Below are 26,068 nucleotides of genomic sequence, written 5' to 3' on the forward strand. Positions count from 1 at the left end.
CGTGCACTCACCAGACAGAGAGAGACATTAGAGACAGAAAGCGAGAAATCACCCCCCAGGGGGGATGGTCACGCCACAATCCCTTCTCCTCCATTCTCCTCTCGGGATCTTGGGCACGCACGCACATGTGCCCGGCGTGAGTTATAAGCCACTGGGTCCGGGACGCGAACCACGGTCGACTACGAGGGAGTCCAGCAACATAGCCATTACGCTAACTGCTGGTTCCCAATGACTGGAAACAATCTGAAGTCCATCGGTAGATGAGTGGATCTGAACAAAATGTAAAATCCACACAATGGGCCACCAGGCAGCAAAAAAGAAATGTCCTACGGACTCATGCTCCGCGGCAAACCTCAACATCATCATGCAAAGTGAAAGGAGGGGGATGCAAAATGCTCCACGTTGCTTGGCTCTTTAATATGAAATGTCTAAACAAGGCAAAAGGAGACAGATAGCAGATCACTGGTTGCTCAGGGCTGGGGGCGAGGGTATTGCGGATTAACTGTGTGTAAACACAAGGGTTTTTTTTGTTGTTGTTTTTTCTTTTTAGAGTGGTGACATGTTTTAAATATAGATTACAGTGATAACTGCACACTTTAAATTTCAAAAATTTCTAGTTTACTGAAATCATTAAAATATATACCTGCTGTGGTTTGGATAAGGGTCTATTTCCTAAAGGTTCCTGCTTTGAAATCTGGTCCCCAGTGGAGGTGGTGAGACCTTTCAAAGCTGAGACCCAATGGCAATGATTGTATCACAGAGGAATTTCTCTCACAAATGGACTAATGAGGTTTCTTGGGACCCAGTGAGTTCTAGCTCTCCTAAGGAGTTAGTTCCTGTGAGACAAGGTTGTTACAAAAGACCAGTGGCTACCCTCAGATCTCTCTCAGCATAGGCAGACTGCCCTCTCTGCTCCTGTCAGTCATATGACAGGCCAGACTGATGCCAGACCTACAGCTTTGCAGCTTCCAGTCACCAGAAACGTGAGTCCAGTAAACCTCTATGTCTTTATAAATCATCCAGTCTCAGGTATTTCCATGACCAATGCAGTAGCAATGATGATGATGATTCATTTATTCATTCTTCTTTTTTAAAGAGGCATTTTTTGCTATAGGGCACACATGTTCACTGGAGAGACAGAGAAAGACAGAAACTGAGAAATCATCCCCTAGGGAGGATGGCCATGTGGCAGTCCCTTCTCCAGTCTCCTCTTGGGATCACGGGCATGCATATACTCACACATGCCACAGGGTTCATGACTCAAACCACCATTGACTATGTGGGAGTTCAATGACGTAACTATTACACCATCTGCTGGTCCCTATTTATTTAGTCTTTTAAAAATTCAAACGTGAGACAATAGTGTATCATAAGGTCATCACTAGATAATCAAAATACACCTTTTTAAAGGCTACACAGAAAATGTTTGTTTTAGTTATTTATTAGGTTTTTGCCATAGGGTGCTGGAGAGAGAGAGAGAGAACATGAAAAACCTCCTGCCAAGGGTGATAGCCACACTACAATCCTTTTTCTTTTCTCCTCTTGGTATTTTGAGCATGCACACACATGCAGCCTGTGTGATTTTCAAACCACCAGGCTTAGTACTTGAACCACTGTTAGTCATGTGAGAGTCCAGAGCCTTAACCACCACACTACCTGCTGGCCTCACATTTTAAAGTCTTCCAATGAAAATTTCTATAGAATTCAGAGATTTCTGAGAAGATCCTCAACTATCCCTACATGGTTATTGAGGAAAAATTGCCCCAAGAGGGCATGATAGACTTGGCAAAGTTCTCTGGGGACCTAACTATCCCTTTTCCCCTAAACATAAAAAGACAAAACAAAATAAAAAATGTATTGCACTCCTTTTGTTGACAATCTAAGTCCTGTTCCTTTTCTGCTATATTTTTAATTTATCTTCATATGCCTTTATTATAAAAACACTTTAAAAATACATTTTAAAAACCTGTACTTTTACTGCCTTTGTCTAAGCTTCTTCCTTTTTTACTTTTTCCTACCCATTGCATGAATTCTCCCCTCTCTTCTTGTAAAGTTTCTGGACTTCTTTCTCCCGGTCATAATATGGATGCCTTGCCTATTATAAACAGGAAAACTAGTTTTTTCAGTTTATTGTTTTCTCTCTTCTTTTATTTCGGTTTCTTTTTTTCTACGTGTCTACGTTATCAATTTTGACATAGAGGAATCTGTCTTCTCAGTTGCGTATTCTATTTTTCCAAGGCTGCAAATTATCATCCCTCCACAGCCTGATTGATTCTAATCTTCAACAAATGCAGCACAGTGAGCTCACTATCTCGATGACTCAGGCTCATCTCCATAAACACTAATTACTACATTTTGCTGTGCCATAGCTCTAATGTAGCAAAGGGGCTTACTGAGGTATGTGAGAGTGGCTGTCTTCCATGAAATGTCCCAGGATGCTGTGGCTTATGTTCTTCCTGTGTTGTCATCCTCCCTGCTGTTATGCTCCCTTTTGTCCATGGGCTTGCTGACAGCCAACACCCTTTTCCCCCTTCAGATGTATTGACTCGTTCTATGAATCAGAAAGCTGACTTATTAAACTTGCTAGTTAAAGATTGCATAAAAATCAACACCGAAGGGTTCTGAGGAGAGCTTTTAGACTCCCCAGTACAGAACATGCATACTCTCTGAAGCATGCTCTTGCTCTTTTCTAAGAATGCTAGTTAGTCCTTTGCTGCAGTCCAGATAGTTAGACAACCCAATATCCCATACTGGGACACCTCTTTGCTCAGCTCTCATCAATTATATCTATTCGTTTATTTATTTATGCTATAGGACACGTGCTCGCCAGAGAGACAGAGCAAGGGAGAGAGAACAATGCATCCCCCATGGGGAATGGTCATACTGCAATCATTTCCCCTCCATCTCTCTTTCCTTTCAGGATTTTGGGCACACATGCACACATGGCCCAGTGTGTTTCTAAGTTCCTGGGTCTGGGACTTGAACCACATGGTTGGCCACGTGGGATCTGGCTACTTTAATCACCAGGCCACAGAGCTGGCTCCTCATCAACTATTCTCTTAAAGGACTTGATGAGAATGACATCTGAGTCATCAGATAACCTGCATACATGCAGGCAATACTACCTCCTGCATCCAAAGAAGACTTTGATAACTGATCATAACTTTATTTATTTATTTTTTTAACTGAACACAGCATACCTCAGAATGCTTTTTGGCAGTTTTTTTTTACTGAGGCAGTATTAGAATTGTCACCTAAGGGGACCAGCAGATGGCGTAATGGTTACATCGCTGGACTCCCATGTAGTCAACTGTGGTTCTAGTTCCGGACTCGGTGACTTAAACTTCACGCCAGGTGCATGTGCATGTGCGTGCGTGCCCAAGATCCCAAGAGGAGAATGGAGGAGAAGGGATTGCAGCATGGCCTTCACCAGGGGTGGGGGATAGGGAGTAATTTCTTGTTTTCTGTCTTTCTGTCTGTCTCTCTCTCTGGAGAGCACATGTGCCTATGGCAAAAATCTCTCTCCAGGGGCCATCAGGTAGTGAGGTCGTTAGGGGTGCTGGACTCCCACATGGTAAACAGTGGTTTGAATCCCAGACCTTGTGGCTTGCTTTCTCACTTTCTCTCTCTCTCTCTCTTACTCTGTCCCTCTCTGGTCAAATAAAATTAATTAAATAATTAATTTTTAAAAATCTCTCTCCAAAGGGTGGGGGGAAGACTGTCACCTAAGGTAAAACCCAGAACCATGGCTAAAAGCAGGGTCCTCAGACATTTCTGATTAGGAACTATCACGATCTCCTCATTTCAGGGCTGTGTGCTTTGGGGATAAAATAGTTGGCAGCAGAGGAAAGAAGAGAACTTTCTACCTTGTACCTTTTGTATTTTGAACATGTGATATATCACTTTGTCAGAAATACATAAAGCCTTTATAAAAGCTGCATGATAGAAGTGAAATAGGAGGGCACATTAGAAACCAAATGATCAGAGGAGGGCCTGACGTAACCTACCCTGCTCTAGAAAGAACGAGATCGGCTTCCGTCCTTTTGCTCTCCCTCCTCAGCACCCGACTCCACCTCACGCACTCAGAGATAGTGCCTCAGTTCCTGCCATCACATTTGCATTCCGAAAAACAGAAAGGGGAGAGGCTGGATGGTGGCAGTGCTCTGTGAGGCCAGGCCACAAGGGAAGGCTCCTAGTTCTCTGGACACCTCCCTGAGCATGCTGGGCACAGGCACGCCCACGGTCCAGGGCTAGGTGAGGCTAGGGGTACAGGATCCTACTAGAGATGCTGTCTCTCAGAGTCCCTCTCATCATGTCTGTCCCACTCACAAAAAATCAATGATTCAGAACAGCGAACAATAGGAAGGGGAGAGAGAAGACAGACCGACCCTACAGAGGGTACATCACAGCAGTCGGACCTAGTCACACACGACGGTCAAGGAACTCGGGAAATACAGTCTTGGGAAGGCATGTAGCTAGCTAAAACATGGAGAGCTGTAATACTAAGGAAGAAAGGAGTATAGATGTTAGCGTAAAAGTAAATGAAGCCATCTCAGTCATCAAAAATCAATACAAAATTCAAGGTAGGCGTTATCACTAGTGGAAGGGAAGGGGGTGCTTTCCAAGGGCTTTAGGAGTGTTGATCACATTTTATTTATTAAGACAGGTGATTACAAAACAAAGGCTTTATTCCATTCTTATTCCTCCAAAGATACATACATGCATATACACACAAATGTATAGAAAATATTCATTATGTATATGTCACAATTTATGAAACATATTAGACTTTTGAAGCTGGTTATGGGTACATGGCAATTCATTGTATTCTCTCTACTTTGAGTATGCTCAAAAGTTTCTAGAATAAAAAAGTTTATACACACCTCCACATTTTACATATATGTTTATATATATGAATTAAGTTTCATCTTAGTATCCTTTGAGACATATATTGGGTTGTGAAAAGATCATGATGTACTTTTCTATGCAAAAATGTGTCATGATTTTCCTTACAACCCAATAGCACTTATTAAAAATCTACTCTGGGGACCGCAGCCGATGGTGTACTGGTTATGTCACTGAACTCTCACATGGTTGACCATGGTTTGAGTCCCAGACCTGGGAGCTTTAAACTCATGCCAGGCGCCTGTGCATGCATGACCAAAGTCCCAAGAGGAGAATGGAGAAGGGATTGTAGCATGACCAGCCCCCTAGGGGGTGATTTTTTACTTTCCCATTCTCACTTGCTCTTCGTCTCTCTCTCTAGCAAGCAATCATGCTCTATAGCAAACTAAAAATAAAATTATAACTGATGATTAAGCTTTAAATCCAGCGTATAAAATATAAAATATAAGCATTATATCAACTACAACCAGTAAAAATTCATAAAACTATTTCTATAGAAAAGCCTAAGTAAGAAAGATAAAATTGAAGAAATCATCTCAACTCAACTCTCTGGCATCTTTGAGAGATAAAATTAAACCTCCAGGGCATCAATAACTGGAAAGAGCATGGAGAAGTAACTTTTTATTTATTGCTATTCTTTACTAAAAGCACCGCTTCAGAATTCCTCATCTGGAGCCAACTCCATGGAACAAAGGTAATGACTGTACTGTTCAGAAGAAGCCAGATCCCACATAATGACTATAATTCCAGTCCCCAGATTGGCTGCCTAAAATGCACTAGGCCCTTGCTCAAGCGTCCAAGATTTGACAGGCTGAAGTGATCATGGCATCACCTGACCTTGTGGAAGATTCTCATCTCCCCTCCCTATCCCCACCACTCTCACTTGCACACATACATGCCTTCTATCATAAATAAAGAAAAAACTTGTTTTTAATTTGTAGAGGGCCCATGCGCTCTCTAGAGAGAGAGAAAGAGAAGAAAAACAAGAACACATCCCCCCGTGGAGGGTGGTCACACTGTAATCCCTTTTCCATTTTTCCCCACCTTTGAAGATTTTGGGGACACACCACTGGCGTGTTTTTCAAGCCACGGAGGCACCAGATATTGGATAATGGCCAATTTTTAGTACTTTTTTTAACATAAGAAAACCATTGATACTATGAAAATTTCAGCTAAAGAGCTTTCTTTCTTCCAAATTTCCTTTCTTTTTTTTAAAATTTATTTCTTTTCGTATATACATTCAACCACATTGTTTAGCTTACAATGTGAGCATTTCAATATGTGAACATTTCTCCCCAGTCCTGTTGATCAAAATATCTTCAACCGATAACACCACACTTCCCCATCCCATCAATGTTCTACCTCCGTATCCCTTCTCCAAAGGATAAAAATTTTTTTAAAAAATAAAATAAGGGCTCATCTACAAAAAAAAACTAGATTATCTCTAAGACAATCATTTGCTGCATATTGATTAGAAAACAGGTGTCTTTGAGGCCAGCTAGTGGCATGATGATTAAGACTCTGGATTCCCACGTGGCCAACTATGGTTTGACTCCCAGACCCAGCAGCTTGAAAATCATGCCAGGCGTGTGTATGTCCATGCCAAAAATCTGCAGAGGAGAATGGAGAAGGGATTCTCATGAGGCTATCCCCTTGGTGGTGGGGGGGGAGGATTTCTCACTTTCCCTCTATCTTAGTCTCTCTTGGGTGAGCACATGCAAACCATGGCAAAAACCTCAAAAAAGAAAAGAAAAAAAGAAAAGAAAACAGATAGCTTCTTAGGGAGTAAGGCAAAGGTTTCAAGTTGTTTGTAGCCATGGATACTTTGTAAGTTATTTAACCTACACTGGATTCTGTGGCATACTCTATTTTCCAAACACAGACACACCAATAGTCCCCACCTTACATTTTATTCTTACAATGTGACAATTGAGAGTTCTCCAGTATGAGGATTGTATCCCTTCCCCTTGAATTTGGACAGGACGGTAAGATCCCAGGCTAACCACAGAAAGCAATAAAGTTTCAGCCTGGCTCACCTACACTCGTGCACACGCCTTCCTTTCTGTGCCCCACCACTCTTTCTCTCTGTCTCACCAGAATAAAGTTTTTTTTTTTTTTACTTTTTTTTTTTTTTTACTTTTTTTTACTTTATTTATTTTTTACTTATTTTTTTTTGTATATACATTCAACCACATTGTTTAGCTTACAATGTGAGCATTTCAATATGTGAACATTTCTCCCCAGTCCTGTTGATCAAAATATCTTCAACCGATAACACCACACTTCCCCATCCCATCAATGTTCTACCTCCGTATCCCTTCTCCAAAGGATAAAAATTTTTTTAAAAAATAAAATAAGGGCTCATCTACAAAAAAAAACTAGATTATCTCTAAGACAATCATTTGCTGCATATTGATTAGAAAACAGGTGTCTTTGAGGCCAGCTAGTGGCATGATGATTAAGACTCTGGATTCCCACGTGGCCAACTATGGTTTGACTCCCAGACCCAGCAGCTTGAAAATCATGCCAGGCGTGTGTATGTCCATGCCAAAAATCTGCAGAGGAGAATGGAGAAGGGATTCTCATGAGGCTATCCCCTTGGTGGTGGGGGGGGAGGATTTCTCACTTTCCCTCTATCTTAGTCTCTCTTGGGTGAGCACATGCAAACCATGGCAAAAACCTCAAAAAAGAAAAGAAAAAAAGAAAAGAAAACAGATAGCTTCTTAGGGAGTAAGGCAAAGGTTTCAAGTTGTTTGTAGCCATGGATACTTTGTAAGTTATTTAACCTACACTGGATTCTGTGGCATACTCTATTTTCCAAACACAGACACACCAATAGTCCCCACCTTACATTTTATTCTTACAATGTGACAATTGAGAGTTCTCCAGTATGAGGATTGTATCCCTTCCCCTTGAATTTGGACAGGACGGTAAGATCCCAGGCTAACCACAGAAAGCAATAAAGTTTCAGCCTGGCTCACCTACACTCGTGCACACGCCTTCCTTTCTGTGCCCCACCACTCTTTCTCTCTGTCTCAGTACACACAACTCAAAAACCCTATGCTGTGGTAAGCAATCTAGATACCCTAAAGCTGCTATACAGGAAAGAGCACAGAGAGGCTAAAAGGAGAGATAACAAGATATGTATACTTGCCATGTTACAAATATTTAAATAAGGATGGTCCCAGAAAGGATTTTCTAGTTCACCTTCAATTAAATAAAATATACTATTTTTCTGAAACATTGATTTACAGTTTTACAGTATTTTAAATTTTATTAAAGAAACAAATAGCAAAATACTTACACTGTTATAAATTCCAAAGATAATGAATAGGTTAGAAGCAAAACTAATACATACCTCATGTAAATCAGAAGATGAAGATTTTTTCCTTTTTCCTTCTGTGACAATTTCTACAAAAACATAAGGCAAGAAAATTATCATTTAACATCTAAATCAGGCAAATAATTTAATAAAACAGATCCTTCATGTATCCCTTGCTTTAAAACAGCTTATAAAATTTAGAATTTATACCGATACATTTTATATACCCTGAATGGCTAAACATAGGGCCAAAAACTAATTACATATGGAAGCCAACGAGGAGTGTGGTTAAAGCGCTGGAAGGCACTGAACTCCCACATGGCCGACCACAATTCGAGTCCTCAGCCTGGTGTCTTTCTCTCCCTCTCTGTCTCTCTCTGATGAGCATATGTGCCCTACAACAAATTAAATCATAATAATAATAAATATAACTAAATAAAATTTTTGAATATTTTTTTTTTAATTTGACCAGAGAGAGAGAGGGTAGGTAAGTGAGAAAGCAATTCTCCAGGTCCAGACTTGAACTGCAGCAAGTCATGTGGGATTGCAGCACCTTAACCACGATGCGACCTGCCGGCCTAATTAATTTTTAAAAAAGAATAATAATTACAGAATAGCAGATTTTTACAGAATGTCTACAGTAACCAGTATATACATTGGCTAATCTCTTCATGGTATCCCAGAGTAGGGCTCCTATAATTGAATTTCCCATAGAAGGAAAAGGAGATCAGAAATGGCAGAAACTTATAGACAATCACTCTGCTCAAGACCTTGCCATCCTCTATGTTATAGCTTCACTGGAAGCTGGCCCCTGGATCCTGAACCTCCAAACCATGAGTTTAGTAAACCTCTACTTCTTTATAAATTACCTAGTCTCAGGTATTTGTTAATAATGTAATAGCAAATTAAGAAGATCGACAATAGGAAGAGAAAAAGAAAAAGTTGGAAAGAAGAACAAAAAATTCAATGGGCCAGCAGTTGGCATGGTAGTTAAGGCACTGGATCCCACACGAGCAACTTTACCATTCAATTTCCCAACAACTTATTGGCTTCCAAATCATGCTGGAGGAGCCGGCAGGTAGTGTGGTTGTTAAGTGCTGGACTCCCACATGGCCAACTGCAGTTTAAGCCCCAGACTTAGCAGCTTTCTCTTTCTCTCTCTCTCCACCCACTCTAGTCAAATTAAAATAAATAAATAAAGTTAAGTAAAATAATTCTTTAAAAAAATTAAAAGAAGGGACCAGCAGTTGGTGTAATGGCTATGTCGCTGGACTCCCATGTAGCTGACCGCGGTTTGAGTCCAGGACCCAGTAGCTTAAACTCACACCAGGCACGTGTGCGTGTGTGCCCCGGATCCCGAGAGGAGAATGAAGGAGAAGGGACTGCGGCGTGGCAATCCCCCCTGAGGAGTGATTTATCGCTGTCTCTCTGTCTCTCTCTCTTTCTGGTGAGCGCATGCGTGCTATAGCAAAAACCTCTCAAAAAAAAAAAAGAAAAGAAAAAGAAAATCATTCTAGGTACATGTGCAGCTATGCCCAGAATCTCAAGGAACTTGGAGAAGGGATTGCAGCATAGCCATCCTTCTGGAAGATGATTTTTCACTTTCCTTCTCTCTCTGCTAAGTGCACACACACTATGACAAAAACAAAAGAAAAAGAACAGAAGTTCCCTAGAAAAGGTAGTCCTGTCACCCAGCAGTAGAACCATCTGATCAGACAAATTCTTATAATAGAGGGAGGGGGATTTAGAAGTTGAAAATATTCTGCAAAAACACTTTCAATTCTTCTTCATATTTAAGCATACAGTTCAATGGATAATGGTTAAACTCTTTATTGACCAACATTTTTCATACTATGGATTTTAGTCTCATGAATTATTTCATTAAATCAGCAGATATTTATTGGATGTCTATCATGTGCCTAGTATTGTGCAAGACAGTTAGCATAGACACGGTTCAAGCTTTTCCAGAATTTATAATTTAATAGAACATATCACAGATTTCATAATAAAAATAAATGTTAGAGATACATATGTATTCACCTACTTACTACAAACACACCACTGCTATTCAGTGAGGGAGGGAGGTTTCAATAAACAATGCTAAAACAATTTGATAACTACATGGAGAATAAAAAATAAGCCATGTGGTCCCAACAAGTTGTGCAGTTAATGGAGAGCTGAAGTGCAGTGCTGGAAGTCACGTGGTCAGTTGCAGATTCGGACCCCCAGGATGGACTGAGGGCATGCTAGCCTGTGCATGTATGCCCAGGATCCTGAACTGGAAGACAAAGGAGATTGCAGCAAGACAAGACCCTTTTGGCAGAGCTTCTCTCTTTCTCTCTCTCCCTCTTACAAACACACACACGTGCATGCACTCTCTATCACAAGTTCAATGATAAACTTCTTAAAAAGATGTGTGGCTGCTAGTGACATGGTGGTTAGGGCAGGTCGATCCTACTTGGTCAACTGCACAGTTCACAGTTCAAGTCCCAGACCTGGTGGCTTGGAAACAAGCCAGGTGTACATGTGTGCAGGCCCAAAATCCTGAAGGAGGATGAAGAAGGGACTGCGGTGTGGCCACCCCCCTGTGTGTGGAGAGGATGCTTTCCCACTTTTTCTCTCTCTCTCTCTGGAAGTACACATACCTTACAGGAAATTTTTAAAATTTACTTCCCTACCTCACACCATAGTCAAAAACTAACCTGAAATCTAACATATATTTAAATATCAAAGGCAAAACAAGGACCAGTCTGTAGGCTAAGGGAGTCCGATCCCACATCGCTGATCACAGCTCGAATCCCAGTCCCAGTGGCTTGAAAAGCACACCAGCACGTATGCATGAGTGCTCAAAATCTTAGCAGGATGGAGAAATGGAGGAAAAAGGATTAGGATTATGGCATGACTATGTCCCTGTGGGGAGGGGCGTTGCTGAGGGGAGTGCTGGGGGTGGAGGAGTGTGCTTTCTCTCTGTATCTGGCAATTAAAAAACAAAAACAAAACAGGAACAGAGATTAACAATCTCCTTGCCATCATCACAATCACTTTTAATTAATATTCTAACATTATTGCAAAAATGCCTGTATTGAAATTCTAATAGCTTGGATATAGTCCCTGGCCCATATTTGTCATTGCCAAGACCTCCTCCAACATTCCTAGAATACTCTTAATAGTTGGGTTATAGTTTTCCTCTCTATAATTAAAATATACTACCATTCTTAAGTACTAAAACCTCAATGAATCAACTCAAAAAAAAAAAAAAAAAGATCTCATCTTAATTTATCCCAACAACATTCTATACATCCCCATTTCAGCAATATACATTCATGAATGGGTTTAAGGAAAAGTGTTTTACCTCTCAAATGTGAACCTCTTTCCACAATAGACTGTCTTTTGACTCCTCAATTTCCTCACTCTCACTGAACCCATTCTTTGCCTTCACATCTTGTCACATTCTTTAAGTAAAACTAAATTCATTTTTCCAAATCTTGCACTTACACTACTAAGAACTATGGAAGAAAGTCACATAGTTGTAGCAAGTGCAGCTATTATGAAATCATGTTTGTTTAACTAAGACTAGTTCTAGTATTCAATCCTAATTGACCTCCTATTCTATTTTGAGCTCCAGATGCCATTTAAAAGTCCTTACCTCTCAAAAAATGTTATCTTGCCTAGTTCACTTAAAAGCCCTGGCAACAATTTCCTTACCTTCCCAAAATATATCTGGATCTGGATCCATTTTCCCTCCTTTCCCCATGTTTCAAACTGTTTTCTGTCTCCATTCTTCCCCATTTCTGGAACTTCACCCCATCAATTATCTCTGACCTGATATGTTTGATCTTTCCCTTTGCACTAATCACTTTTCCACTACTATCAACTATTTAAGTCTTTTTAATTCACTATAGGGCACATGCACAAGAGAGAGATTAAGTGAGAAAGCATCCCCCAAAGATTCTTTCACAATGCAATCCCTTCTCCATTCTCCTCTTGGGATTTTGGGCATGCACACACACCCACTATGTTTTGCACACCGCCAGGTCCAGGATTCAAACCACACAGTTGGCCATGGAGGATCCAGCCACCTCAACTACCACATCAGCTCACTCAATCTTTCATATTCTTTAAAATAAACAAACTTATATGTAAATAATTTGCTTACTACCTAATTTCCTAGTCAAGCTTGTTCCAGAAATCTTTCTTTCGTATCTCATTTTTCTCAGCTTGCTTTTGCTGCCCATTTTCCTATCACCACTCACTCCTTTAACATCTTGAAATGTGGTTTTTGTCACTGGTCTACTAAAACCACATTGACCATTGGCAAAAGTGACCTACCTCCTACCTGCCAGATGCAGTACACTCACACTACTTTAACTCTGAAACACTATCTTTTCACTGTTCTCCTTTACTTTCCAAACTTATCTATTCAAAATCTGTCCATTTACTTACCAGTTGCTCTTCTTCCCAACTTTGAAATTAACTATCTGATTCAAGGCTTTTCTCACTCCATATTTCGGTGGACAAATTTTTTCCTACTTTGTATTATTTTTGTGAGCAATTTCATCCATTTCAATGGGTTCAGCTACCATCTCTGCAAACCTTGTAGCTTAACCATGATTAAGATTTTCATTTTGAACCTCAAGTATGGTTCATTACACTTTCAATGCAAAGAAGATATCACCTGGACATACCAAAGATGTAAAAACAGGGACACTGGTCCCTCAAGATGAAATGGAAGAAACAGGGGGACCAACAGGTGGCATGGTAATAAGGCACTGGACACTCCCACATAGCTGACTGCAGTTCAAATCCTGGACCTAGTGGCTTGCTTCCCCCCCACCCCCTGCCCGATCTGTGTGTGTGTTGTGTGTGTGTGTGTGTGTGTGTGTGTGTGTGTGTCACTGGTCAAATATAAAATAAATGAATAAACAATAGATAATTATTTTTAAAAAAAGAAATGGGGGAAGAGGGAAGAATTTCAAAATGAAGTTTGAAAAACACTACATGTTCACTCTCTCAAAGAGACACAATCTATAGTAGCATATCAAGGCTCTAAAAAATAATGTAACAAAGTAACTTTTCTAGGGCTGGTTCAAGCTCAGTGTTAGGTAATGCTCTCCTCAAGAGAAATCAGACCCCTGGGACCAGCAGATGGCATAACGGCTGCATTGCTGGACTCCCTATAGCTGACCATGATTCAAGTCCCAGACCTGGCGACTTAAAACTCGTACCAGAGGCATGTGTGTGCATGCCCAAGATCCTGAGAAGAGAATGGAGGAGAAGGGATTACAGAAGAAGAAATTGCGGTGTGGCCATACTTCCCTGAGGGGTGATTTCTTGCTTTCTGACTCTCTGTCTCTATGATGAGCGCACATACCGTAAAGTAAAAATCTCTCCTAAAAAAAAAAAAAAAAAGTCAGGGAGGACCAGCAGGTGGTGTGGTGGTTAAGGTGCTGGACACTACCACACAGCTGACCACGGTTCAAGTTCCAGACCTGATGGCTTGCTTTCTCACTTTTTCTCTCTCTCTGGTCAAATTTAAATAAATGAATAAATAAATAAAATTAGATAATTCTTAAAAGAAAAAAAGTCAGACCCTATATGACAACTCCAGTTCAAATCTCCAGCCCACTCAGCCTGAAACAAACCACGCATATCAGGCATATATATATATGACCATCCAAGATCTGTAAGACTGGAGGACTGGTGAAAGGGAATTGTGACATAACGAGACTCTGAAGCACGCTCACATCCCTACTCTCTTTCATGTGCACACACACACAAACTCTATCATGAATTTTTTTAAATGGTTTTTGGAATTTTTTTTGCTTTTTGGAGAGATTTTTGCTATAGGACACGTGTGCTTACCAGAGAGACAGGGAGGGACAGAGAGACAGAAAGTGAGAGATCATTCCCCAGGGGGGGTGGCCACACTGCAATCCCTCCTCTTCCACTCTCCTCTTGGGATATGGGGCATGCACACACACACCTGGCATGAGTTTCAAATCACCAGGTCCCAGACTCAAACCTCAGTCGACCAAGTGAGAATCCTGTGCCTTAACCACTATGCCACCTGCTAGACTCCAAAAACATTTTTAAATATTAAATAAAAAAGAAAAAGAAGACTTTTCTAACTATGATTATCACACTAATTGTCAATGGAACTTTTTTTTTAAGTAAGGCTCATTAACATCCTGAAATTATGCTAATTATAACAGATTTTTATATAAAGACCAAATTTTGAATCCTAACTCTACTTCTTACTAGCTAATGTTATGGTTGCTTTTTTACTCTAAATCTGAATTTCCTCACCTGTAAATAAAAAATAATAACCACCCTATGGTGGGCTGCAGTAGCACAACATTAATGCAATCCTATGTAATGCTAAGCCATGTGGGAAGGTCCAGGTTCGTGTCCCAAGTTCTACCCATGAACAATGGGTACCCGTGATCCTGGCTGACTGATGTGGGGAACAGGATAGGGGCACACACAATGTTGGCAATACCTCTCCCTTCCTCTCTCATGGAAGAAATGAATAAACTTTTTTTTAAAAATTATTTCATTTAACTTTATTTATTATTATTATTTGTTTTAATTTGACCAGAGAAAGAAAAAGTGAGAAAGTAAGCAACCAGATCTGAGACTTGAACTGTGGTCAGCCATGTGGGAGTCCAGCATCTTTAACCACCACACCACCTGCCAGCCCAAAAATGAATAAACTTTAAAAAGAAAGACAGACCACCTTAGAAGGCTTATGAGGGACCAGCAGATAGCGTAATGGTTAGTTACATCACTGGACTCCCACATAATCAACCATGGTTCAAGTCCCGGATCCCATGACTTAAAACTCATGCCAGGCACATGTATATGTATGCCCAAGATCCTGAGAGGAGAATGGAGGAGAAGGGACTGTGGGATGGCCATCCTCCCAGGGGGTAGTTTCTAACTTTTTGTCTCTATGTCTCTCTCTGAGTCTCCAGTGAGCACACACACCAAATAGCAAAAATCTCTTTAAAAAAGCTTTTGAAAGAAATAAAGTTTGCAAAGTTCTTAGCACAATACCTAAACACCCAAAAACCATACATATTCTTAACTAGGAATGAGAATGACACTGATAACCAAGGATGTTACTTAAAGCAAACAGCTGAAAATCTGAGATTTACTAGAACTTTGCTGTTTTAATTCAAAAATTCATCTGAAAATTGTAGCCTATGACTCTACTACATCTGTGTTAAATGTTGTGAACTTTTCTTTTTTTTTTTTAAGGTTTCTGTCATGAGGCAGATATGCTTGCCAGAGACAGAAAGTGAGAAATCACCCCCCAGGGAGGATGGCCACACATCAATCTCTTCTCCTCCATTCTCCTCTCAGGATTGCAGGCAGGCATGCTCACATGCCTGGCATAATTTTCAAGCTGCCATGGTTGGCCATGTAGGAATCCAGCACCTTAACCACCACATCACCTGATGGTCCCATCTAATCTGTTTTTAAAATCTGTTTTTCCCTCAGATTTACTGGATTTTTTTTAAAAGAATTATTTTATTTAACTTTTTTTTTAGTTATGTATTTATGTTCATTTGACCAGAGAGGAAGAGAGAGAGAAGGAAAGTGAGAAAGTAAGCCGCTAGGTTAGGGTCTCAAAACTGTGGTCAGCCATGTGGGAGTCCAGCACCCTTAATCATCGTGCCACCTGACAGCCCAATTTACTGTTTTTTTGAGATACTACAGTTCACAGTTATATGAGTAACAAATACTTGTGTAAAATTTAGCTTTTAACTGAATGAAATTGGCTTCTGCTACTTATAGCTTAAAGAGTTCTGAGCAAAACACTGTGTAAACAGTCATAGATTTTCCTTTTCAGGAAAAAAGTTAAGGAACCCTAGTGCAGTCTCAGACAAAACTTCAAGCTTTGTTTCTGTTTTATTTCTACTGCTATCTGCCTTATTTCTGTCTTTTCTTCATATTTTATTAATCAGATTCCTCTCTTTGTGCACTAATGAAACTTTGATGACTATAAATATCACCCCATTTGGGTTCTAGTTAGCAACGATGCCTAATGAAATGGCCACACATCATATAACTATTACACAGAATCCCTTTTAGCCAGTTAATCGTGCTTGGGTTTTGAAAAATTATATAGGAAAATTAAATATACACTAGTAAACAGCATACTTAAAAATTAATATTCATATCTTCATACCAGAGGAATACAGGAGGATAAACATTAGATTTGGGAATGGGTTTTATTATACATTACTTTTCAGAAAGGACAACTCCAAAATGGAAGTCATCAGAGGAAAAAATCCTCTCTAGAGATATAACTAACACAAATAACAGTATATATATATATATTTTTTTTGAGAGGTTTTCGCTATAGGGCACGTGCGCTCGCCAGACAGAGAGAGACAGAGAGACAGAAAGCGAAAAATCACTCCCCGAGGGGGATGGCCACGCCACAATCCCTTCTCCTCCACTCTCCTCTCGGGATCTTGGGCACGCACGCACACGTGCCCAGCCTGAGTTTTAAGCCACCGGGTCTGGGACGCGAACCGCGGTCGACTATGTGGGAGTCCAGCGACATAGCCATTATGCTAACTGCTGGTCCCAACAGTATCTTTTTTTAAAGAATTCTTTATTTTTTTTTAATTTGCTATAGGGCACATGCACTCACCAGAGAGAAACAGAGAAAGTGAAAAAACCTATCCAGGACTGGAACCTTAGACAGCCATGTGGGAATTCAGTGCCCTTACTACCATACCACCTGCTGATCCCATCACTATTTTTTAAGTATTAACACTTTTATACTTAAAATTCACTTCCCATAACTACATGCATCAAAGAAATACATCTTTTTTTTATAATTTATTTTTTATTATAATTTTTTTCCATCACAACACACAAATGAATTTTCCATCCAAAATACACTGTGCATAGGCTCAATCAAGCACATCAACATACATGTTCTCAGCAAATAATTTCCCAATTCTTATGTCCTGCATACCTTGTCTTTTGTTTTGCCATCCTAGATTCCCCATCCCCCTCCCTCTGCTATGACCCATCCTCCTCCCACATTGTCCCTGGCATCCACGGTTGTCCTCCATGCCTCCCCCCTACCCATTCAAATGATCTGCCAGTGAACTTAATTAGTCTAAATATATCCAATAGTTATCACAGCTGACACATACCTATACATGAACTCCAGTCTGACTTTAGGCATAAACCCCAGTGAGTAGAAAGAGCATACTATAAAGTAGAACCCAGCTGGGCCCATACAGCTCACTGCAGTCATCAAATATGCATTTTTTTTTAAATGGTACGAATAGTTTTACCGTCCTTTTCTTTTTTTTTCCTCCTGCAACTTTTCTTTTTTTTTTTTTTGTTACCTAACATTCATTCCCTGAGCATCATCACAACGCACTAAATGTAATTTCCCATCTAAAATAAACTGCACAGTGACTTAATCAAGCATGTTATCATCAATAATATTCCATTTCTACTTTCATACTTATGTACACATATATGTTTTTTTTCTCTTCCTTTTTTTTTTAAAGAAATACATCTTAAGTAATAAATAAGTCTAAGTGCAAAAAGATGAAGGGAACGAGATGTGAAGGAGGGAGCTAATCTTGCCTTCCTGCACTAAAAAAATGTATTGAGGCAAAATAAAATGCATTTATTGAAAATGGGCTACACATCTGAAATGGAGGTATGATTACATCTAAGGTTCTGTGTAAGAGGCATGGAAATGATACCAGATAAACACTGTTCATTTTCCTAATGTGTCTATTTTAAAGGTTTTTATGGGAGTGAAGGAAACAAATACTGATCTGTTAGAACATACACATACGTACGTAAACATACATACATATCACACATATACTTCCAAACACAAAGACTATCTAATATTTCTGGAATACACACACACACAAAAAAATTAGTGACACTGGTTGCCTGTGAAAGTGATCTCAGAATCTCAGGTTTTAAACTTTCAGACAACGTCCCCAGTGATACGCGTTCACTCTCCTCTGAAGTTAAGGCCAGTAAAAAGTTCGAGATGCACTGCCACAGGTCACTCCTCAATAACTAAGAAATGAAAAAAAAAAATGAAATGAAAATATTGACTCATCAAGTTTCGGTACTGCATATAAGCTTGTAATTCCTCCTCCTCTCATTCCCTAGAGATCTACAGGACTTAACCCAGGACTAGAAGTGCCCTTAATGGATAACAAGTTTGTCAAAACCTTTTTGAGTGGGAGGCGCTCTATGTCAGGTCTTTAACTCCACATAGTTTCCAAGACGCAGGACACAAAATTCATAAGCAAATTCAAAACCAAAAATATACTGAGACTATTAAAAAAAAATGAAAGCACGGCATCAAAACCATCATCGACTTTTGAAGCATTGTTGCAATATGCAAGAGCAGGCTGGAAAAGAACAGGGCTCCCAAGCCGGCCAGTTCAGCAGACCGGGAGGCACTTGGCCCAGGGACGAAGTGTCAATTAGCGAGGCCCGCCTAGCCATCCCTGCAGTGGCTGCTACCTGCCCGGGGGTGGGGGCCAGGGCGAGAGGCAACGTCAGAATGAAAGGAATAGAGAAGAAAGTGGGGTCAGGCGCGAGAAACCTAACTGGAACATTGGTGGAATTACGAGGAAGGCGTGGCAGGAGAGCGAGAAGCCAACCGGGAAGATCCTTGGGCCGACGAGACGCAAGGAGGGTGTTCGGCGGAGGAGGAATAAAACGAAAGGGTGCAGACGAGCGAGCGGCCGAGGCTTCGATGACAGCTTGGACTCGATCCTCGACTCGAGGGGGCGGGGGCGCCCCGGGAGCCTTCCATTGTGCTCGCCCTCCCCGCCCTGCCCGTCGCGACTCCAGGCCTCAACACCCGCGGCCGACAGCGCCTCGCTTTGCCCAGGGCAGGGGGCAGTCCGCTCAGTCCTCCTTCGACGCTTTCTTACCAGATGAAGATCGCCGCCGCCCGAGATTCCTCTTGTCCATCTTCTCCTCCTCCGGGAGTCCCGGTTCCAGGCGCTGTCACCTCAAGACCCCTCAGGCTTGGGGGAGGGCGGGGGAGGGGAGACAGGCCAGGAAAGTGAGAAGCGCGCTTGCGCGACAGCGTCGTTGGCCTTGAAACCGGAAACCAGCCGCCCCTCCCACCTCCACCGGAAGTCGCTTCCTGGGACTTGTTTTCTTTGCGTTGCTGCTGTTCGAGTGCGTCGGTGCAGCTGTCTTGCGACCTCTGCTCCCCTGGGGAGCTGTGCTTGGGTGTGCGGTTTTACCTGCTTTCTGCGAAGGCTTTGTTCATTTTAAAGACTAAGTTGAGAAAAATGGGAAAGGGAAAACGAGGAACTCCTCTAGTTCATTGGCTCTTCCCAGGTGGCCCCAGTAATAAACCTTGATCTTTACTTCAAGCTGTTCTTAGTGCCTCTCCTGTGTATATGTGTGTCCTCCAGGCGCTTCCTCTCTCAGAAAATGAAAGAGTTCCAGATGGCAAATCACCTAAAAATAGCCTAAATGTTGATTTAGCATTTGGAATGAAAATAACTATGAAGTCGGCGGACAAGGAGAAAATGTCTGAAACTAAAGAGGCTCTCTTTAAATTCAAATTTGTCATTGTATTTTTTAAATTATATTCTTGAGCTTTATTCATTTTAATTTGAACAGAGAGGGATGGAATGAGAGAGAGAAGGAAAGTGAGAAAGCAAGCCACCAGGTCGGGACTTGAGCCATGGTAGGCCGTGTGGAGAATACAAAGGCCTTAACCACCACACCACTTGCCGCCCCTATCATTTTATTTTAATATTTTATAGAGTGTATGCGTTGGTGGGGGAGAGACAGAGAAAATGAAAAAGAGCACTACTGGGCATGGCCATTCACAATCCCTTCTCCATTCTCTGAAGATTTTGAGTGCCCATGCACAGGGTCAGGGCATGTTTTTCATGCCCCAAGTCTGGGACTCAAACTGCAACATCCAGCAACCTTAACCACCACACCACCCAGTGGCCTGGCCAGACAAATGACCTTTAAGCTCAAGAATTTTAAATTTATTTTAACATATTTATTGTAGTTACTGTTTTGCTTTAACAACTTCTCTGGGTCCAGGACACAAACTGCGGTGGTCTACATGGGAGTCCAGTGACATAGGCATTACGCTAACTGCTGGGCCCCCTACCAAGTTTTAAGCTGCCAGGTCCAGGACTCAAACTGAAACTGAGCCAGGACCCCCCCACCCCAATATATTCCCTAAGTTTCTTGAAATATAAGGTCCGTTTACATTGTAATGGCCCTGAGTAAGGAGTAAGTCTTCAGACTTTGGTTACGATAATAAAACAACTATATTGACCATAAATAAAGGCCATTTGACCCCTAAAACTCTCATTTAAAGGAAAGATAAGGTTTTCATTTCAATATGTAAGATGTTTTATAGGATGGAAACTGTTAGCTGTGGGCTCAAAGACCCCAGGCTGAATGGCTCCAGAAACCTGAAGAGAAATTTCATTATATAACACCTCACCAATCAAGAATGCCCACGAGATGATTACATCTTCTTGAACCAGTCACTGAATTTATAATGCACCTATGACCCCTGCTCCTAATTTTGCCCTTAAAAACACATGTGAGAAACATCTCAGGGTGACCAGGTCTTTGCAGCATGAGCTGCCCACTCTCTCTGCTTTGCACTTTGCAATAAAGCTGTACTTTCTGTAAGAAATGGGCTGACCATAGGAGAAAGTAGAAATGTAGAGCCTTTATTGGGAATGTTCCCAGGCGAGGTTTGAGGGTTGACAGAGAAAGTGAGAGGGGGCCAGAGAAGTTGTGCCCTAGTGGAGGAGTCCGACCCGGCGGGGCTCCAGGACCCGTCTGAGCCCCTTGACCTTTGAGCATTGCTTCCGGTCGGTTCAGTGAGCTGGCAAGGCCGCGACTGTACGCCCCCCGACCATGGAACAAGCTTGGGTCACTTAGCATGTCGGCAAGGCCGCCTGCTATTCGCTCCGAGACTGTGATAGCCTTGCTGGGAAGTGACCCCCCTCTGACTCCCCGATTGTAGCTAATGTTCTGACAAAATACATGACGGTGGTGCCACAAGCACAATAAGAATGCCTAGGTGTGCCACAAAGTTTTCCATTAACTCATTAGTCACTTCACCACCAGTTGAAAGGGCTGTATCCCCACCCTCATCAAGTGAACACTAACTTCACCCTTTCAGGATAGGCAAATATATTAGGATTCCTTTAATCAATTTTACATCTCTACAAAATTATATAAATATCATTTTTTATTGAGAGTTATAAAAACTAATATCTGTACTTGAGATTTTCTTTTCTAGCAATGCAACCAGTAACCGCAAGACGGCTGCCGCCAAGTACTGGCTGATAATTAACTCTGCCTGCTGAAACTGTTCTCCGAAACCACGCTCCCAGAACAGAAGTTTCCAAAAGCTTGCTTACATCAATCTATTGTCGAATTGTATCAATGATTAATAGATCCGCCCTTAATTAAAACTTGAATAGAATCTCTGATTCAATTGTTAAAACTTTATGAATTAATCATTAGGTCACGTAGCCCCTCTCCCATTTACTTGCATGTATCCCATTTTCAATAAAAAGGCACGATATTTCCTAGCAGTTGTCACTCCTCAGAGAGCGATCTTAGAGGAGTGTCCGGCTTAGGACGTGCATGAAAAAGCGCGAGGCCTTTGTCTTTCTTTTCTTCCAGCGTCGCCTCCGTCGAACCAACCCACCCCCTCCGAGGCTGGTCCCCGGCACCTAGGGTGAGGTTCAGCGATTTTTATAAGGGTATGGAGAGGGGGAATGTCTTAGCAGTAGAAACAGTCCATGTATGGTAGTGGTTTAAGGGAAGAGCAGATTACCATGCCATGTAAGGTCTGGTGCCATGTGCAAAGTAGAGCCCCGTGTGCTACATCCGGGTTAGATCTCAGTGCAGCTATACAGGTCTAATGACAGACTAGATCCGGGTTGCCTCAGCCAACTGTGACGTGGCATCCAACCCTCACATCCAAGCTGCCCAGGCCTCCAGCCTAACATCCTGACCGTTTTGGTATTATAGGGTTCCGTTCAATCATTAACTACTTCCTGCTGTGTTGAGTTGGGACAAAGAGGGGAAGTCGGGGCTGGGGGCTTGGTGGGAACTTGTGTGTACTGATGGAGGAACATTTGGTTGACAGCCACCTGGGAAACTTTGGATTTGGCTTCAGAGGAACCTGAGAAAACAGGGTATAAGCATGAAGACAAGGCAGGTAAGAATTAATGGTCCTAAAATAGGGGCAATCTAGGTGATGAGGGTAGGTTGCCACCAGTCTGGGAAAACAGAAGTGGGCTGTTGCTGCTGGCACCATAGTTCTTCACTTAGAGAGCTGAGAACACTGATGTTTTGTTCAACCAGCCCTGTCTTGTTGATGTAGTAATAGCATTTTTCCTTGAGGAACAGGCAGGTGCCCCCTTTTTTTGCTGTCAGTAGGTCTAGGGCACATCAATTTTGAAGAAGCCCTGGGGGAGGACTGTCTAGGTAAGCTGTTGGGCAGAGTGTGAATTGGGTCCTCCCAGGTGAAAGTAAACAGGAAGTCTGGGTGGAGGGGGATAGTGAAAAAGGCATCCTTGAGGTCAAGGACTGTGGAGTGAGTGGTGATTGGTGGTATGTGGGATAAGAGCGTGTATAGGTTGGGAACTACCAGATGGAGAAGAATGACTGCCTCTTTGATGAGGCAGAGATCCTGAACTAGGTGGTCAGCCCCTGATGGCTTGTGGACGGGGAGTGTTGCGTGGAGAGTTTGTAGGAATGAGGAGTCCGTGAGTGAGAAGTCAGGTGGTAATAGGCTTATGGCTCTTACAGTGTGTTTTGGAGATAGGGACTTGGGGTTGGGAGGGAAACTTGGTGGGGTCCTTCAGGGGAATAAGAGTGGCAAGTCACAACTGGTTCAAAAGTATCCCAGACAACAGGTTTAACTTCTTCATGGGGAAGAGGAAAGGAGGAAGGGCTGGAAGGATTAGAGTCAATGGATGAACAGATGAGAGGGAGGAGAAAGTGAGCGACAGGGGCTGCAGCTGTAAGTTGGAGAGTAGCTCCCAATTGGTGAAGGATGTCTCTGCCCAGGAGGGGGACTAGGCATGACAGCATAACTAGAAAGGAGTGGGAGAAAGGTTGTCCCTCCATATGGAAGGCTAGGGTGGCTGTCCTACATGGGCAGGAGGGTGTGCCATCTACTCCTGTGACCAAGATCTGAGAAGGAAAAAGAGGCTCCAAATGGGAGGGCAGGACAGAGTAGGTAGCCCCCGTGTCCACAAGAAAGGAGATGGACTTACCCCACTCCCTGTAGCATTACCCTGGGCTCAGAGAGGGTGATGAGGATCTTCGAGTCCAGGCCTTTTTAGTGTGTGGTAGTCCCAACAGCTTCCAAGAGGAGACCACCTGGCTGAAATGTCTTCCACGTGGAGGCACTAGGGATAAGTCCACCATTGGGCAGTTACTTCCCCAGTGATCTGGGTGTTTGCTCTTGGGATGTGGCTTGGTGGGCAGTCAGGGGCAAGGACATTGTCAAGCCCAGTGGCCCGTCTTCCCACACTTGAAGCATGGTCCCAGGGGAACAGACTGAGATGAGGAAGCCCCATTCTTGTGCCCCTGTGAAGCCGCAGGCCTCAGGGCTGTTACCAGGGCCTGGGTTTGGAGTGCCACCTTGTGGTGAAGGTAGGCTTGGCATTTAGCCTCAGCCACTTCCTCCCTGGCATTGTAAACCTTAAATGCCATTTTTACCAGATGGCATTTCACAGGGGTCTGAGGGCCATCCTCTGTCCCTTTAAGTTTCTTATGGATATCAGGCACTGACTGAGTAATAAAGTGAGATGTCAAAACCATGGCCCCAGCTGGTGAAGTGGGATCTAATCATGTAGAAAGGCTTAAGGCCTCTGTAAGGAGATTGAGGAACACAGCTGGGTTTTCTGCCCCCTGGGAGATTTCCTGGAGTTTGTCAAAATTGACAATTTTGTTAGAGATGGCATGCATTCCAGCCAGGAGACTTTGAATCATGTAGTCTCAGTTTTTTGGGCCAGAGTCTTCTTCATGATAGTCCCATTGAGGGTCGGTAACAGGAACGGCCGCTTGTCCGACTGGTAAAGTTGTGTCGACCTGGCAGGCTTGGTCAGCATGTTCTCGGGCCGCAGCCTGGACTCACTCTTTCTCATCCGCAGTAAGGGTGGAGGACAGGTTTACATAGAGGTCATGCCAAGTAAGATTATAGGCCTGAGCAAGATGGCAGAACTCTTTCTTTTATTATTTATTTATTTTATTTTATTTTATTTTTGGAGAGGTTTTTGCTATAGGGCACATGTGCTCACCAGAAAGACACAGAGAGACAGAGAGACAAAGTGAGAAATCTACCCCCAGGAGGGATGGCTGTGCTGCACTCCCTTCTCCTCCATTCTCCTCTTGGGATCTTGGGCACACATGCATACGTGCCTGTTGTGAGTTTAAGCCACCAGGTCCAGGACTCGAACCACAGTTGACTATACGGGAGTCCAGTGACATAGCCATTACACCATCTGCTGGTCCTGATGGCAAAACTCTTTCATAAAAGCCATGGGGTTAGCAGAGAAAGAACCAAGTATTTTTTCTATTTCAGATAAATCTTGGAAAGAAAAGTGAGCATGGATCCTGACAATACCCTCAGTTCCCGCCACTGCCTGGAGAGGACAGAGAAGGTTAGAACTGGGGGGAGGGATGGAAGAAGGGTGAGAGTGTGAGTGGGTATGTGAACTAACTGGAGATGGTGAAGAGGGGATGAGAGCAAAGGACATGGAGGAGGTAGCAGTGAAGGCGGGGGAGCTCTGAGGGGACCTGGGACTGGCGGTGTCAAAATGGAACTGGGGTATGATGGGGGACTCTTGAGGGAGGCACTGGGAAGGGGGGGAGGTAAGAGTTTTGGGTGGTCCGTCTATAGGAGAGAGATCAGCCGCTAAGAGAGGTTTTTTTCTTAGACTGTGTGGGGTTCTGGTTGCAAGAAGGACTTGGGCAGTAGTGTAGTAAGTGTAGAGGGAGTGGTGGGAAGGCAGATCCCAAAAGGCTTGGACATATGGAACCTCTGACCATTTGCCGACCCTTTGGCAATAGGCATCCAATCAGTGAGAGTATTGTAATCGAAAGTTCCCTCAGGAGTCCCTTTAGACCCTTGTCCAAAGCGTATTCTGGCGAAGTCACAGTGGGGTAGAATATCAGCCGCTTGTGGCGGACATCCTGAGCGAGTCCTAATTTGGTGAAGTTATAGAGCAGACAGCCCAGAGGCTGTCTTTGGCTCGGTGATGGACTCGGTATTACCCATTGTGTCCAGGACTCAAGTGAGCGGAAAAGGAAGGGTGTTCTAAATCTCTTTTTGCGCTCACAGAGTGGAATGGGGGATGGGCAGCAGGGGATTGAGAGGTCTTCACAATCACCTGAGCTCCAGGAGTCAGAGGGAACCCTCGCGGCCACGATTTCCAACAGGGAATCCGCAGGTTCGAGTCCTGGAATCCATGGGCAAATAGACTTAACCTCAGAAGGCCAGGGCAGGTGCTTACTCAGCAGTTGGTAGGTCAGTTCCTGGTTCAGGGGAGGAGAGGCCCTCATGGGGACTGTTGGGACACAAAACTCCTTCCAGGTTTCAGCACCAAATGTAAGAAATGGGTCAACCACACAAGAAAATAGAAATGTAGAGCCTTTATTGGGAATGCTCCTGGGAAAGGTTCATTGGTCTGACAGAAAAAGAGAGAGGGGGCCAGAGAAGTCACGCCCTGGGGGGGGTGGTTTTTTATAATGGTATATGTCTTAGAGGTAGAAACAGTACGTATATAGTAATGGTTTAGG

At 42.7% G+C, this 26,068-nt stretch overlaps 1 protein-coding gene and 1 long non-coding RNA gene across 6 annotated transcripts in view; one reads left to right on the plus strand and one right to left on the minus strand.

Moving 5' to 3' along the window:
• SENP7 (SUMO specific peptidase 7) overlaps window positions 1–19,693 on the minus strand; it is a 158,476-nt gene extending 138,783 nt beyond the window's left edge. For 2 of the 5 annotated variants that reach the window (XM_027769979.1, XM_027769978.1), the window contains exons 1-2: window positions 19,177–19,693; window positions 8,264–8,316 (exon numbers count right to left, since the gene is read on the minus strand). In XM_027769979.1, coding sequence (XP_027625780.1) covers window positions 8,264–8,316; window positions 19,177–19,216 — 93 coding nt within the window. In that variant the 5' untranslated portion in view covers window positions 19,217–19,693. The remainder of the gene's footprint in view (window positions 1–8,263; window positions 8,317–19,176) is intronic. The other 3 variants (XM_027769982.1, XM_027769981.1, XM_027769984.1) reach the window with 2 other exon arrangements.
• A 2,583-nt stretch (window positions 19,694–22,276) lies between these two features.
• LOC102500929 (uncharacterized) overlaps window positions 22,277–26,068 on the plus strand; it is a 4,789-nt gene continuing 997 nt past the window's right edge. Inside the window, exons 1-2 of the long non-coding RNA XR_003548581.1 lie at window positions 22,277–22,475; window positions 24,852–24,930. This is a non-coding gene — a long non-coding RNA (uncharacterized LOC102500929). The remainder of the gene's footprint in view (window positions 22,476–24,851; window positions 24,931–26,068) is intronic.

The sequence above is a fragment of the Tupaia chinensis genome, unplaced genomic scaffold, assembly GCF_000334495.1.
Source record: "Tupaia chinensis unplaced genomic scaffold, TupChi_1.0 Scaffold000100_1, whole genome shotgun sequence".
NCBI lineage: Eukaryota > Metazoa > Chordata > Mammalia > Scandentia > Tupaiidae > Tupaia > Tupaia belangeri.